We start from the raw sequence: 14,852 nt of genomic DNA, 5'->3' as shown, positions 1-14,852 counted from the left end.
CTAATACATTTATAACACTCTGTCATTCCCCAGAAAGCCCAGGGTCCCCGTGAGAGGTGTGGAGGTGTCCCCATACCTGGCGTTGGCCACGCACTCCAGGGTGGCCTGGCTGCTCCCCGACACCACGCTGCTGTTGTGCGGGCGGATGACCACGGCTGGGGCCGCGCTGTCCGAGGGGCTGCTGCCACCTGTGGGGACAAGACACACCTGGTGACACCCGGGGACTGCTGCCAGTGAGGATGCCACGCTCCAGGCGCTGCTGCCAACGTCACCCTTCAGCCTCAGCACGGGTTGGCATCGCCAGCGATGTCTCTGTATAACACGGGCCACGCTGTGCACCAGTCAGATTGGTGGTCAGTGATATTATCAAACCACCTGATGTTTGCTGTTAGAGCTCCCAGGAATTCATCAAGGCTACTGAGAAAACAACAGGATCAAAAGGAAGAAGAGAGCCTGAAAAGATGTCTGTAACAAATGTAAACCCCGGATAGGGGAAGCCCAAGGTGAGGATGGACACCTGACCAGTTGGTGTCCTGAAGGATGTGTGCCTGCCTCAGGAAGGAGCAGCTTGGCCAACCAGAGATGGCCACATGGACAGTAGACCTAGAATCTGTATCTGCCATGTAATGGAAAACAGAAATGTCTGTTGGAATCATATTGATGTGGTTATTCAGCGGCTGATTTCCCCCCTGCAGCCATTCCCGATGGCGTTCCCTGCCCTGCTCCAACAATCTCACCATAAAACCCCCCAAGAACTCCCAAGGACTGGCCCCTGCCCTCCATCCGGGAATATTCTCCCAGACAGAGCAAATAAATTAAGCATCCTAAAGGTTTTCTATTGTTGAGCACTTTTACTTTTTTATCAAACACTTGCTGACTTATATTTTTAAGACCTTTTCATGTTTTGTTTAATCTTACCCCTTCCACATCATTTCAAAAGAGTCTGTCAATACTCATGTTAGTTCTTTAAAAAGATTTTACACACTGGGGAACAAATATAAAATTAACAAAGCAGCATATCACAGCAACTTCAATCCCCTTTTCTTATCAGGAAAGTAAATAACCCAAATCTGTTACTCTTTTGTGAGGATTCATACTGTAAATAATTTAGCTTATGCAACAGTCAGCAGACACTTAAAAAATAGTAAAAAGGCAGCTTGTAAATTTTCTCTGTATGCATTTAGTAAGTGAATTAAAATACCCATGTATTCATAGGTACTTTGCTTCAAGCAACTCATTTGGGAAAGAAAAATTAGCTATTTTTTAGCTTGAATAACAGAGTAATAAAATTTTCAAAGATATGGAAACCAATAAACAAATTACAGGGAAAAGTAATGAAAGTAAAACGAAACTGATGGAAAAGCAAGGCAGTTCATCAAGTGTTTTCTGCTCAGGAGGCTAGTGCATGCCCATTAAGCAGCATGGAAAATTGGGAAATGCAGGGTATGGACCCTAAAATTTAAGGCAATTCCCTAAAGAACAGAAAGTGGTTAGAGGATTCTTTGCTCAGATCATACCCAGCAATGCCAAAAGCCATTTGACACTGGATTCCACTTGTTGGATAGACAAAGGCTTTGGTCGTGGGACTCAAAGTTCACAAGGTGAGCAGATTTCTCAATGACAAATCTTTTACCTCTGGATGTTTTTCTAATTGACAATAGTTAGTGTAGTACAGGAGATGGAAGGGTGGAGCACCATTTTAAAATTTAAAGAATACCACCCACACTTCTGAATAAATTCAAGAACAGTACTTGAAGTGTAAGCAGATATTTATTTCTTCCCCTAAATATGCTCTGCCAACCTGACACAGCAGCTGTATGAAACACATACAGGATCTCAAAGCACAAGCTGTTAGTAGGCTTTACAACTCCTCATCAACATTCCTGGAACTCTGAAGCCATCAGGTAGCAAATCTATTTTCTAAGATTTCCATGCTGGTCATACGGGTATTCATGGCAGAAATGTTCCAGATAGTAATTAAATAAAACAAAAACAAAACCAAAAACAAACAAAAAACCCCCCAGAAAACAAGAGCTGATCAGATTAGTGGCTTGTTCCTGATGAGAACAAATAACCTCAGCGTCACTTCTCCCCACCACTTCTGCCCAAGATGAAGGTTTACAGCAGTGAATGCTAAAAGATCAACAAACCAGTGGCTAATTTGGCAGTAATCATTTCTTATCTCCATCTCGAGGAGAGGAAAGCCACTGTTTGACTTATCAGCTCCCCACTAAAACCAGACAAAGAGGAGAAGTCGGCTTTGTTGTCACCCCACACCAGTGGCCCTGTGTGCACCCAGCAGATAAGAAAGGAAATAAAAGTGCACATTCCCCCTCCTGCAACCAGGAAAAGGCAGGGATTTCTTAGTGACTGTAACGAAATCCTAACAAAGCATGTGTCTATTGTTATTTTGTACCACCCCTGAAACAAACTTGGTAAAAGCAGGTTAAACTGCTAAAGGTTGTGAGTGAACTGATAGTGATGTGAGACAGAGGGCTCACCAAAATGGTCAGAACTTGGATTCCCAGGAATACACCTCCAAAGGGCAGCTACAGACATAACAATCATATACAAAAACCAACAAAATTTCCAAGTGTTACCTAAACAGTATGGAGGCAGCACAAATATTCCTATTTTATATTCAAAGACAGCTCAAGTTTCCCTTTGCAGCACTAAGAAACCCCTTCCCATAACTCACTCCGGCCCCAGCCTTGCCAAAACAAACTCCACAGGGCCATTCCCAGGGCTCCCTTTGCAGAGGGCAGTTTGCAGCTTTGTTTTATGGCTAATTGAGACACCAAAGGAGGATCTTAGTTTGACTTCAGAGTAAAAAAATCTCAGTAGAGCTGTAACTTGGGATCCGTGCCTTTCAGAACTTCACCCTTTTGGTAAGAAATCCACAGGCTGGAGTATCAGAGTAGCCAAGATCCTAATGGAGATAAGCAACATGGGGATTTTGTTGGGATGATGGGATGTGGCAGATCAGCTTTCCATCAGGCTGGGCAAGGCAGAGTTGCTGCAAACAATCAGATAATGAACAACTACCCAGACTTCCCAAGCTTCTCATCCTGCCTGTCAATAAAGCCACTCCATCCTTCTCCTGCCTCCACGTGCACCACACAGATGTGATTTTACTTGACTGATGCTACACAAAAATCCAATGCAGAATGTCATTGTTAGTAAACAGACATTTTCTTTTCAAATCCTTTGTCGAAAACAATTGAATTTTTCTCCTTGTCACTGTTCCTTTTTTTTTTTTACTTCATCAGATTTTTTGTTGCCTGAGCTTTCTAGCACTTTGCTGTTTCTGGCTTTTCATCACCTCTTTCTTCTCCTCCTCCCCTCCCTCAGCTTCTCTGCATTCCTCTCTGGCCATTTCCCCGCCTTTTCCATTCCATGGTTCCCTAAAGATGTTTCCCAGTATTTAAGAATTGCTCAATTTCTGATGTATCCTTTAATTCAATGATTGAACTTCAGCTTCTCTGAAGGAAATATTAAATACACTGAAAAGGGGAAGCAATACAAGTGCCCAAGGGAACACAGCTCCAGTGAGATGAATCCACTAACAGGGAACCACCATTCCCAGCTATAGTTTACCTTTTTGGAAGGAAAAGGCCTTGTTTCCTTTCCATCTGCTTGCTGAAGCCTCCTCCCAGCTAAGGACAACATTGGGAAAAACACTGACCCCAGAACTGCAGCCAGGGGATGCTTCACATCAGACATCATCGCACTGGGGGGAACCTGTGGGAAGCTGCAGAGACAGGGCTGAGTGACACTAAAAAACACTTCAGGGATGTGCTCTTAATCTGATTTTAGCCCTTAATAGATGACTGGACAGAAGGACTGCCACAGGCAAGAGTCCTGATCCAACAGGGACTGTTCTCCAAAAGAGAGCTCACACTGCTTTATTTTCCTTCCTATCCATTTTAGCCACTGCACTCCCAGCATTTCCAATCTCCCCTTTGCTGCTCAACTTTCTCATTTATCACTGTCTGAGCCATTAGCAGGATCTACAAGGGCTCTGCAGGGCCTTCAGGACTGACTCCAAACAGTTTTGGAAGCAAGACTGTGGGAACACCAAAGGTTTGGACCCGGGACAGGAGGAGTTTGTCCTCCAGTCCTCCAGTGGTCGCCATCCCCAGCTGCTCATGAAACACTTGAACTGCTGCCATTTGCAGCCCAAGACACTAAGGTTAATTGGCATTGACATTATGTTTTCCATATTAAACTTTTATTTGGGTTGGTTTTTGGTTATTTTTTAAGAGACAGAAAAAGATAAAAGAAATTGGACAAAAGCAAATGGGAAGAGATGACCCAGGTTTTTTCTGTCCCTCCAAACAGAAACTCCTCTCCAGATGTGGAATTCAGGAATCTGGCAGGAATCCCCCACAAGGCAGAGATAAATAGAGAGAAGAGACGAGAAGAAAGAGTGAACAAGTTTTGCACAGTCTATTTGTTCTTATCACCTGTGGCTATGAATGGCTGCACATCACTGAGCCTGCTGAACTTCCCCTCCCTGCTCCTGCCTGATCAGGAATGAAACCCATCCAAGGCCTCTCCAACACTGTTTTGGTTTTTTTTTAGTACTGATGAGCTGTAGAATTTTAATCTGTTATTTAAATACAATAATTATGTACACTGCCCTATCATCTCTGGAAAGACAGTATTTTTATCTCTGTACATATATTGACATGTAAGGTACAGGGAATTTTAAATACTGTAATTTACAGTTTATAAAGATCACAGACTTTATCAAAGCCACTTCAGGTGCTTAATTTTCCCAACAGAACTGAAATCTCACCCAGGCTAGATGACTGGAGACACAATAGGCTCTTTCCCTTTCAGAAATGCATAAACATTAAGTTCTTCCCCAGATTTTACATTATGACATGCAAAGTTTATCTATGTCTGTATTTGCAGAGCAGAATATTAAGTGTATTACTTCAATGGGTGCTCCTATTCATGTGACAGAGATATGAGGTAAGCCAGCCTCAACAGAAACTGAGAGAAATTATTTATCTCCTGGAAAGAAGTAATAGTTTGAGTTCAGACTTGTACACAGTGATAAGGTTTATTTTTGAGTCTTGCTTATAGGCCCCAACCCTCTGAAGGAGCTTAATCCAAACAAGGTGACCACAAGCAGAAGGAGGTGGAGGACTGTAATAATAATAATAATAATAATAATAATAATAATCAAGAGCCTGGAATGTGAGGTTGGCTGCCCCTCATCCCTATCCTTCCTGTAAATTTACTGCAGTTACTGCTCCATGTCCAGCTTGCAGTGAAGAAAGGAGCCCACAGGAATCAGTACCCCAAAAATAAATTTACTTATTCATATTATGAGATTTGTCTATGTGAGAAAAATGCTTCACAAAAGATATCACCACTACCCTACCCTCAAGCTAACTGAGAATATGAGTACTTATACAGAACTTTGAAACAATTTATAAGTTATCCTGGGAGAAAAAAAGAAAGCTTTCACCCTAAACTTCCCACAGACTTCCAGGCTCGCACAGGATGCAGAAATACCTTGGAAATTACTATGTAGGATACATGCAAAACTTCATTTTATCAAATTACAGACACCTCTATTAGAAAAGAAGCAGGATAGGAGATAACAGTCCAGCACAAATAGCAAAAGCATTACATATGGTACAACATTATGGCATCAAGGAATGTGCAATCTCTGCCTGGGACACAGAATATGAGAAAAGAGGAGAAATGACAATCACAGGGTATCTCAAGATTGCTCCAGGGGGAGAGAGAGAAATAAAAAAACCCCAACCTTACAAATACAAACTGCCTAATGGAACACACTCCCTGTTGCCAGGTACAGCCTGCAGATGGTTTGAATTATGAACCCAGAGTGGATTAATGCCCCTTTCCCTCGCCACTACAAGACACACAACAGGAATTGGATCCTGATCAATAATAGATTAATTTCCCTTCCCCTTTGGAGCAAAAGATGCACAACAGGAATTGGAGCCTGATCAACAGAAAAGCAAACGCTGACAACCACCTGCAGGCACCAGAGAGAAACATTCTGCAATTAATGAAAAGAAAGTGTGCTCTCAGTCACAAACCTCTAGCCCAAACCATGTCTATTGGTTCCCTGCTTATTAGAGTGATTATTAGGAGCTGATACAAGAAAAGAGCATTAAGATAATCCAAGTTACTGTTTTAGCTCCTCACTTTGACTCTAGCAAGGATTATTTATTTGCAAGAAAAGGGAAATACGATGCCGCTGTCACTGCACAGGTCTCTGCTCAGATTTCGAGACAAAAAGAAAAATAATAGAGACTTTCCCATGAGGCTTCTTGATCACATTTGTTTAGTTTGATGAAGATCATAAAAACTCCAGATGGGGTTTTTTTTGAGCCAACGTTACGTAGTTATAAAATAATTCACAAACTAACGGTGCATCAAGAATTATGACTTTTCAGAACGCAAGAACGTCTTCAGACTCCTCAAAAATGTAAGTATTAACATAATTCATTTAACTTTTGAGAACCCAGACTGTAGACCTTAAGAAGTAAATAAGGAGCAACATAAAAACTTAATTTTGTGGATCAAATTTATAGGGAAGAAACAGCCTTGTTGTTTGAATTAATCACAGCAAGTGAATTCTTATATATCCAGCCCTCGTCTTGAACCAGACATCAGACATCACAACATATGAATAAAACAACCAGATATGAAAAAGATTTACAAAACATAAGCAAAACAAGTGAATGATCTAGGTCGGTTGTATTTATTGACTTATTACACTCTTGTCACTGTGATGAAGCTTTGTCCACATCAGAACAAACACAGGATGCTTTTCCATCGCCAGGAAAATTTAAAAAAAAGAAAGAAAAAAGGGTGAATAAAATAATAAAACTCAGAACAATATAGAGCAAGTAGATCCCAACTTAAATATCCACGATTTGAGGAGGGATACGGTAAAGGAACAATTAGAAAAGGTTTCAGCAGCACCTGGTGAGGAAACCTTGCAATAAATTCATTTTGCCTGAATTGCCCAGGTCAGACAGGCTGAGAACCTCCTCTCCCTCCTGGGCCTGTGGCATTACCTGAATATGTGATGATGACACTTCCGATGCTTTTAACTTCAAAAACCAAAGCTACCCACAGAAATGAACCCCAACAAGTGGTGATTTCGCCAGTCCAGATCCCTTTTTTGGCTGGAAAGCTTCCTAAAGCTTTTCTGTTCTCCTGATTTCCAGCCTAAATGGCCAATGCAGTCTGTTAATTCTTCTGCCAGAGCTGTCCTTCATAGTTTGAAGAGCTGCTGTCTCCCTCTAAGACATTTACATCCTAAAGCATTTACAGAACACAATCTTTTTCTTTCGCTGTCTTCATTTTACTAAGGGAAACAAACACAACTTTTCTTGCCTGGAAGGATTCACTGAAAAACACGCAAAGAAAAAGACAAGGAGCAAGGGTAGAAATCCAAGCCAGCATCACTCTATAAATGCCTCCAAATGTTTAAACAAATAACAGCCACGTTTTTAACAGCTTTTTTCCACCCCTTTTGTAAGGACTTTCACACAGACTGCAAGTGCTGTTAGTTTTAGCCCTAGGGAAAGATAAATGGGAGAGCTCAGCTCTAGCCACAAGACGATTTATACCCCTTTATGTGTAGATAGTCCAGTAAAGAAGAGATTTATATATTTTATTGGATAAAACGGAGTCTAAAACACAGGTTGAAAAGGTCTAAAACCTTACAAAGAGTTCTTAGGGTCTACTCCCGGGCACGACGAGAGGCTGGGGCTAAATACAGTTGATTTAAAGAGGGAAAATGAATGTGTGTAAGCAGCAAAGTGCCCCAGGAGGGCAGGATGGTCCATGGTGACAGTGGCCTCCAGCCTTTCACCACTTCTGCTCTGCAGACGGGGACAGGGATGGGAGATGTGCCTTTTCTCCTGATTTTCCTCTCTTTCCACAGACCATTAAGTGCAGGTGACCCAGCAACTGCTATCTGGGGGACTGAATTCCTCTTTTTTCTACTTCCTGAAGCCTACAGACCCACTCTGTATCACAGGACTGCTTTAGAAATAGATGTCTAGCATTGTCCCATGTAGTTTTAAGGAAATTAAACCACTGCTTAGTTACACAGCTCCCTGTGAATCAGCAGCTAAATTCAAAAGCAGACCAAATTTCTGCTCAAACACTCTGCAATTCCCTTCTCACAACTCCTCGTGCAGAAAGAGCAATTTGGAAGTTCAGTCACTGTCACTGACCTGACCTTCCCCTATGCACAGTGAGGGGCTTCTTTCTGCCTGGAAACTTATCATCCAGCACATCATTAGAGCTTTTAACATGAAAAAATATCTAGCCTCAAGCTATTCCAGCTAAAGAACACTCAGGTGGCTTTTCAATTCACCAGATAGCTTTAATACCAGCTAAATAAGTGGATGGAGTGTGTAATCTTCTTCAACAGCAGTTAAAAGGGGGAAAAATATCCATGGTCTGGCAGTGGAATCTATTAGCCTCAGAGTTGTCTTCAAAGGGATGCAGGAGGCAGAAAGGCAGAGCTGCAGCACTGCAGCCAGGGCCCACAGCCTTTGGCTTCCCGTGGAGTCACAGAATTCCAGAATGGTTTGGGTAGGGAGAGACCTTAAAGCCCATCCAGGGCCACCTCCCGCCATGGGCAGGGACATCTTCCACCATCCCAGGTTGCTCCAAGCCCTGTCCAGCCTGGCCTTGGGCACTTCCAGAGATCTGGGGGCAGCCACAACTTCTCTGGGCAACCCTCCCCACCCTCATGGGGAGAATTTCTCCCCAATATTCCATCTGTCCCTGCCCTCTGGCAGTTTAGAGCCATTCCTCCTTGTCCTGTCCCTCCAGACCCTTGTGCCAAGTCCCTTCTCAGCTCTCCTGGAACCCTTTCAGGCACTGGAAGATGCTCCAATGTCTCCCCAGAGTCTTCTCTTCTCCAGGCTGAACAACCTCAAATCTCTCCCAAAACACGGCTATGTTTAAAAAGACTTAAAAATAACTCATTAGTGGGAATTACTTTTAAGAGGCTGTATATTTTTACGATGTACTTTAGTGCATTGCATGAGAAGCATCCTTTTAACCATAAACAGCCCCTCATTTGGCAGGAGGAAGGAGGTTTGAGGGGCCTGGCCGTGGCTGCAGGGGTTTCTGCAGAACAAGGCAAGACTCACTTTTTCCTAAGGACAAAACCCAAAATTTTAAAGCCTTGCTCCTTCACACACGTGCATATTTACTGTTTGATCTCTTAATAATGGGAAACTTAAGTTAATGAATTAGTACACACATCAGTAGCTGGGTGTTAAATAAACCAAACCTGTCACTTAATAATCATGTCCAGAAATGCAAATTCAGTGGTGAGATGAGCTGAGAGGAGACATGAAGGAGGGAAGCTGAGCTGGGGACATTGCTGTGTCACAGGGATCAGAGAGCTGCTGCCATTTCAGGGGCTGCCATTCTCCCCAGCAGATCCTGCTTTAATGTCAAGCAGCAGTGAAGAGAGAGAAATGGGAGATAATAAAACGCTGCCTTCTATTTACAAATAGGTCTTTGCATATAGCTTCATGTTAGGTTTTTTTAATAAATGCAATTCTTAACTCCTTTGGCACAAATAAAATCACACGACTGACAGTCTACTTTTTTTTTTTTTTTTCTTACTTGTAAGAAGTTTAAACTCCTCCTCCTAGAAATGAAAGGCTGGTACCAACTAAAGAAGAGAATCTCATCCATCCTTCAATGGAGTTAAATAAAGGAAAACATTTGCAGCGACTTTGGGGGAAATTCTTTAAGAAATGCTTTCAACAATTTGTTTTATGACAACAATAATGGAAGCACTATTTTCAGAGGGAAGATTTAAGATTAAATACGCTCTGTAGAGCATAAAGCAGATATGTACAATTGATCACATGTGAGTTCCCAAGATCTATTTCTCTGTAGCAGTTTTTCAAATGAACTTGATATTTTGGGGGAAGCAGAGACTTGCATACACAGACTGATCACAGAATCCCAGAACGGGTTGGGAGGGACCTTAAAGCTCATCCAGTTCAGGGACACTTTTCCCTGTCCCAGGCTGCTCCAAGCCCCGTCCAGCCTGGCCTTGGACACTTCCAGGGATCCAGGGGCAGCCACAGCTTCTCTGGGAATCTGTGCCAGAGTTCCCCACCCTCACAGGGAAAAATTTCTTCCTAATGTCCAATATAATCTAAATCTTTCCTCTTTTGGTTTAAAAGAGTTCCATTGTTTATCTGCCCTTGACAACGAAGGGAGGGGCTTTTGTGTCACAGATTTTTGGGGCATTTGTCCAGGCCACCACCTGGGCCCCACTCCCATATTCTTAACAAACACCCAACCAAAGCCATGCAAGTCCCTTTTTTTGGCAGGTGATGGATCAGCAGAGCGTGGGTTAAAGCTTTCTCCAGAAAATCCGCTCTAAGAACTGAGATTAAAACTTGCCACATATAAACATAATTTGAACTTCAAAAGAGATAAAAAAACGCTACCAAATTTACCAGCCTGTCCTCAGACCCCAGATCCCACAACCTGGGCACAGTTCATGAAAGCTCAAAGGAGAGCAATTGTACCGAGAGGATAACCTGAAATAAACAGGCATTCTTGGTTTCCTTTGTTGAACTTAACTCTTCAAACCCAGATGCACTCACTGAGCAGCATTTTCAGCTCAAGGTCAACTCTTGCTGCATTCTATTTTTATATTTTTATACACACACAGACATATCTGAGAAACATGTTTTGGGATCCAGATTGCTACCTTGCTCCCAAAGGTCTGCTATTTCCAAGTCTTTACATAAAGAGAACAGATCAGAGAAACAAGAAGATACCCCACAGCCTTCTTCCAGCAGCTAACTCAACCAAACATATGGAATGACTTGTCAAAATAATATTTTGAGAAATAGGTTATCAGAGGCCTCAGGTCCACTCCATATGGTTTAAAGTTCTCCACCCCCCTGACCATATCATACTTCTCCACTGCCTCCTATAAAGGGAGACAATCCTTAATAAAAGTAGAGTTGTTCAGGTCACAGACATTCAGAACCAAATAAAATTTCATTTATAATATTTAGAATACTGTAAGACAAAAAATAAAATAAAATAAAACAAAATAAAATAAAACAAAATAAAATCAGGGCAAAGCCATGCACACAGCAGAGCTCAGAATCCAAAGAAATATTTTTCTAACCAAAGAAAGAATTTTGTTTCCCTTTTCTAGCACAGATTTTTTTTCTAAATAAAGTGCAGCTTCCCCTTTGCAGTCTTTGTGATTATCAACCTTTGGTTATTTTATAATATGAGGTTGCCTCAGACCTCACCAGGGAGAAAAATACACATTGCTGCATTTCCTCTGTCTCAAGAACAAAACAACTCTGAAAGCAAAGAATGTTCCAAAAGAGCAAACAATAACCCAGCTCAAGAAAGTCTACAAACTTATCCATTCAAAAATAATTCCACAGATGGATAAGCATTTAATTTTCTGAAGTGAGAATAAACCAGCCTCTCTCTTCTCTGGGATGTGGAATGGCGTTTTGGACCTGCCTATTTATACCCAGTGCATAAATGCTGCTCAGAGAATGCTGCAAGTCCTGTAAAAAGAAAATGAAAGGCAAGTTATTACTCCAGGCTCTTTGTTGGCGTTCCTGCAGTCTGGGTAGTGCCAGCTTTGTTCAAAACAAACTCTTGGCTGTACCTGGCTTGACCTGTACAAATGCTCTTTGCATTAATGTCCTTAGGATCTCCTGTCTGCTGTGCCCTGCCAAGAGAGGAGTTGAAGGGTGTGATGTCTTCTCAATCTTGCATTGACTTCCTGCCCTCTCAGACGAGGCCTGCTCACAGTTTTTGGCTGTGTGGATGGTAAACAGCCTCCCCTGAAGATGACAAGGACTCGCTGCTGTGATAAAAACCATAAGCTTATTTCCACAGGGTGCTCCTGACTCCCAGCTCATCCAAAACTTTGCATTTCGTGCTGCTTCTTATTTGAAATTTGCATCGTTATAATGTGACACTCAGATGTCACGACAGAATTACAGCTAATAAGGAAAATTAGGGGGAATAAATGAAAGATAAAGTGGCACGTTAGAAAATGCACCATTGTCTGAGACGTGAATTTCTATATTGCTGAGGCACAAGTAACATCTATTTCATTTTGTTTTAAAGAGAAATCAATTCACCCCAGGTTTAGAAACGCTCTGTCACTTCCCAAAATGTCCTTGGGTTGTCAGTTTGAAATAAATTGGCAACATGTCATTAGGCAGAACACAACCGCATTGTTTCGCCTTAATTAACCCATTTTATTCAGATTTGCCCCCCAAAATAACCCTTAACAACACGATTCTGCTCTCCAGATGGTGATGGGCTGTGTCAGAGCACAACTATCAGAGCTAAACCAAAACCCAAACCTTGCAGGTCCACCTGAACCCCCAAACCTGTCGCTCGCTGTCTCTCCCACACTCAGCCCCTGAAAGAGCCTCCAAAGAACGAATTAATCATTTAAACAGACACAGAAAGTGCATCTAGGGGAGATCAAAATGACCCCAAGCAGGTAAAACAAAGCTGCCAGGGAGGCAGGCTGGAGGAGCTGGGTGCTGCTGGGGATGCCCAGACACCAGCCTGGTGGTGCCTCCTCCTGCTCCGTGATTCTCTCCAGGGTTCTGGCTGTGGGATCAGTCCTGAAAGCTCCCATCCACCCTCACCCTCAGTGGGAGGAAATAGCGAATGAATTCAGCATGTGCAGTGTCAAAGCTGGTGCAGGGTCTCTGCAGGCTCCTGCCAGCACCCCACGGGGTGTCACGAACTGCTCCATCGCCCTCCCCTCCTTCCTTTCAAAAAATGTTATTACAGATAAGAGATTAATGTGTGCCACTCCATTTGGCTATTCAGGAGCAAAAGAATTCTGCAGCATAGACTGAATTTAAGACAATAAAATGTGCTACCTACTGAACCACAAAATCTCTGAGAGGACTCAGAAATAGAAGCAGTTTTTTGAAATAAACCATAATCTCTCTGTCCTGTTTCCAAAGTCTGCAACTTCACACACACACACACACAAAAAAAAAATCCTCTGAAAAAACACAAAGCATGGTGATATATAAAAATAAAAGTACAGATGAAGCATTTTTGACATTTCTCTATCACTCTTAAAAATAGTAATAATCTTGAGCTATTGAAGTTGCTGAAAGAAAATAAAAATCAATGTGTTTTCACTTAGCACTCCTGAAAAAGAAAAGGATCACTTGGTATTTCAGCAAAATGCTTTAATGCCACTCTGTAACAGAGCCCCCTGTAAGGTGCAAATAAAGCTCTTCTCACTCCAGCACCTCCTGCACCCCAGAATTGGGGACTGGGAAGGGAACTGGGACAAGGGTGCAGCTCCCAGCACGAGGAGGGCAGAGCAGATATGAACTCCCAGGGCTCATGAGCTGGGGAGTTCTGGGCTCTGGGAACAGCTGCCCCATGTCCCACACACAGGTCAGAGACTTCAGACAGACCTCCTGGGCATTTCATACCTGGAATAAAGGCATTTACTTCCCAAAACATGGGAACTGCACTGGGTTTTTGCTTTCCCTGCATCCCACTGAGCCCCGGTCCAGCAAGCAGTGATGCACAAATCCCAGGTGGGGTTTTGTTGTTGGTTTGGAGGGCAGTTTGATTTGCTTTTAATTTTTATTTTAAATAACATGCATGGAAAACATTACGAGCTTCAACTCCAATGTGTACCCAAAGCTCTACAAATGTGGGCTTCTAAAGTGTTTCTCTGCATTTCCCAGTTTTGATCTGCTCACAAATTTTAAGGTGTGTGACCATAGGCAGGAAAAAATGACCAAATTTCTGAGAAACATTGAGAAGCTTCTGGAAGTCATTGTTATCTACTCACTCTGAAAGTGGGAAATGGCTGAACCTTCCCTCAACACAGGCAGAGTGGACATAAAGTTGTGTATTTTATAGTGAATCACAAGTACCACTCATAATCATTCATATTAATAGCCAATGTAAAGGACAAAAAATTAGCACACTACAAATGAATCTGTTTCTTTTTTCATATAAGAGAACAGTGGTCACAAAAAAATGCTTTTGAATAGATGTTTTTAACTGCTAACAATTTTTTTCTGTTGTTTCTGGTTCCTCTCTATGCATACAAATGCATAAAATGTAAAACCCAGCAAGGAGGGAAAGTGGAAAATTTTTAAAAGCTGATTTATTTCTCTACAAATCCTTTACTCCTACCATTAAAAAGTACAACTTATTGCCACTGGAAAACAGGAGGAGTAAAAAGTGCTCTTGAAAAATAATAACTACTTCTCCCAGCACACCAGAGACCTCTAGAGAAGATGGAGGAACCATTATCTCCGTTTTATGTGTGGTGAAAATGAGGTGAGGACAAACATTACTGAAATGAGGCTGCACCAGGTGCATCTGACCTGTTTATTACAACCTTTTAACACTTGAAATTACACTCAAATACAAGATGGGAGGATTTATTTTTTTTTTTTCCTTTCCAGTCTTCAACTGGAAGGAGATACAAATCCTTGGGGATGTCGCAGGCTCTGAAGCTGCCCCCTTCTCACAGCCCCTTTTCAGGCCAGTTCTCAGTTGGAAAATTCCTTAATGGGATGTGGCAATCTGAATTTAATTCTGCTGCTGGACAGTTATTGACAACATCTTTGGTCAACAGCCGAGCAGAGAGGGGGGAGAGCAGAGCAGTGTCCCAGGCTGTACCACAGGAAAGAGCAAAACCAGGCCATTGGCACCTCTGAGGTACTGTCTCAGGTGCCCACAGACTCTGGCACGTGTCACCACAGCGATTTAACTCAGCCTGAGCCTCTACAACGCATCAGAAATGGCTAAAT

General features: G+C 42.3%; 1 protein-coding gene across 1 annotated transcript in view; it reads right to left on the bottom strand.

The window, feature by feature from the left end:
• The window catches only part of SDK1 (sidekick cell adhesion molecule 1), a 391,189-nt gene that overhangs the window by 156,763 nt on the left and 219,574 nt on the right, over positions 1-14,852 (bottom strand). The window contains exon 6 of the mRNA XM_066329767.1: positions 77-188. Coding sequence (XP_066185864.1) covers positions 77-188 — 112 coding nt within the window. The remainder of the gene's footprint in view (positions 1-76; positions 189-14,852) is intronic.

This window comes from Sylvia atricapilla, chromosome 15 (genome assembly GCF_009819655.1).
Source record: "Sylvia atricapilla isolate bSylAtr1 chromosome 15, bSylAtr1.pri, whole genome shotgun sequence".
Lineage (NCBI taxonomy): Eukaryota > Metazoa > Chordata > Aves > Passeriformes > Sylviidae > Sylvia > Sylvia atricapilla.
This window is presented reverse-complemented; position numbering and strand designations above follow the sequence as displayed.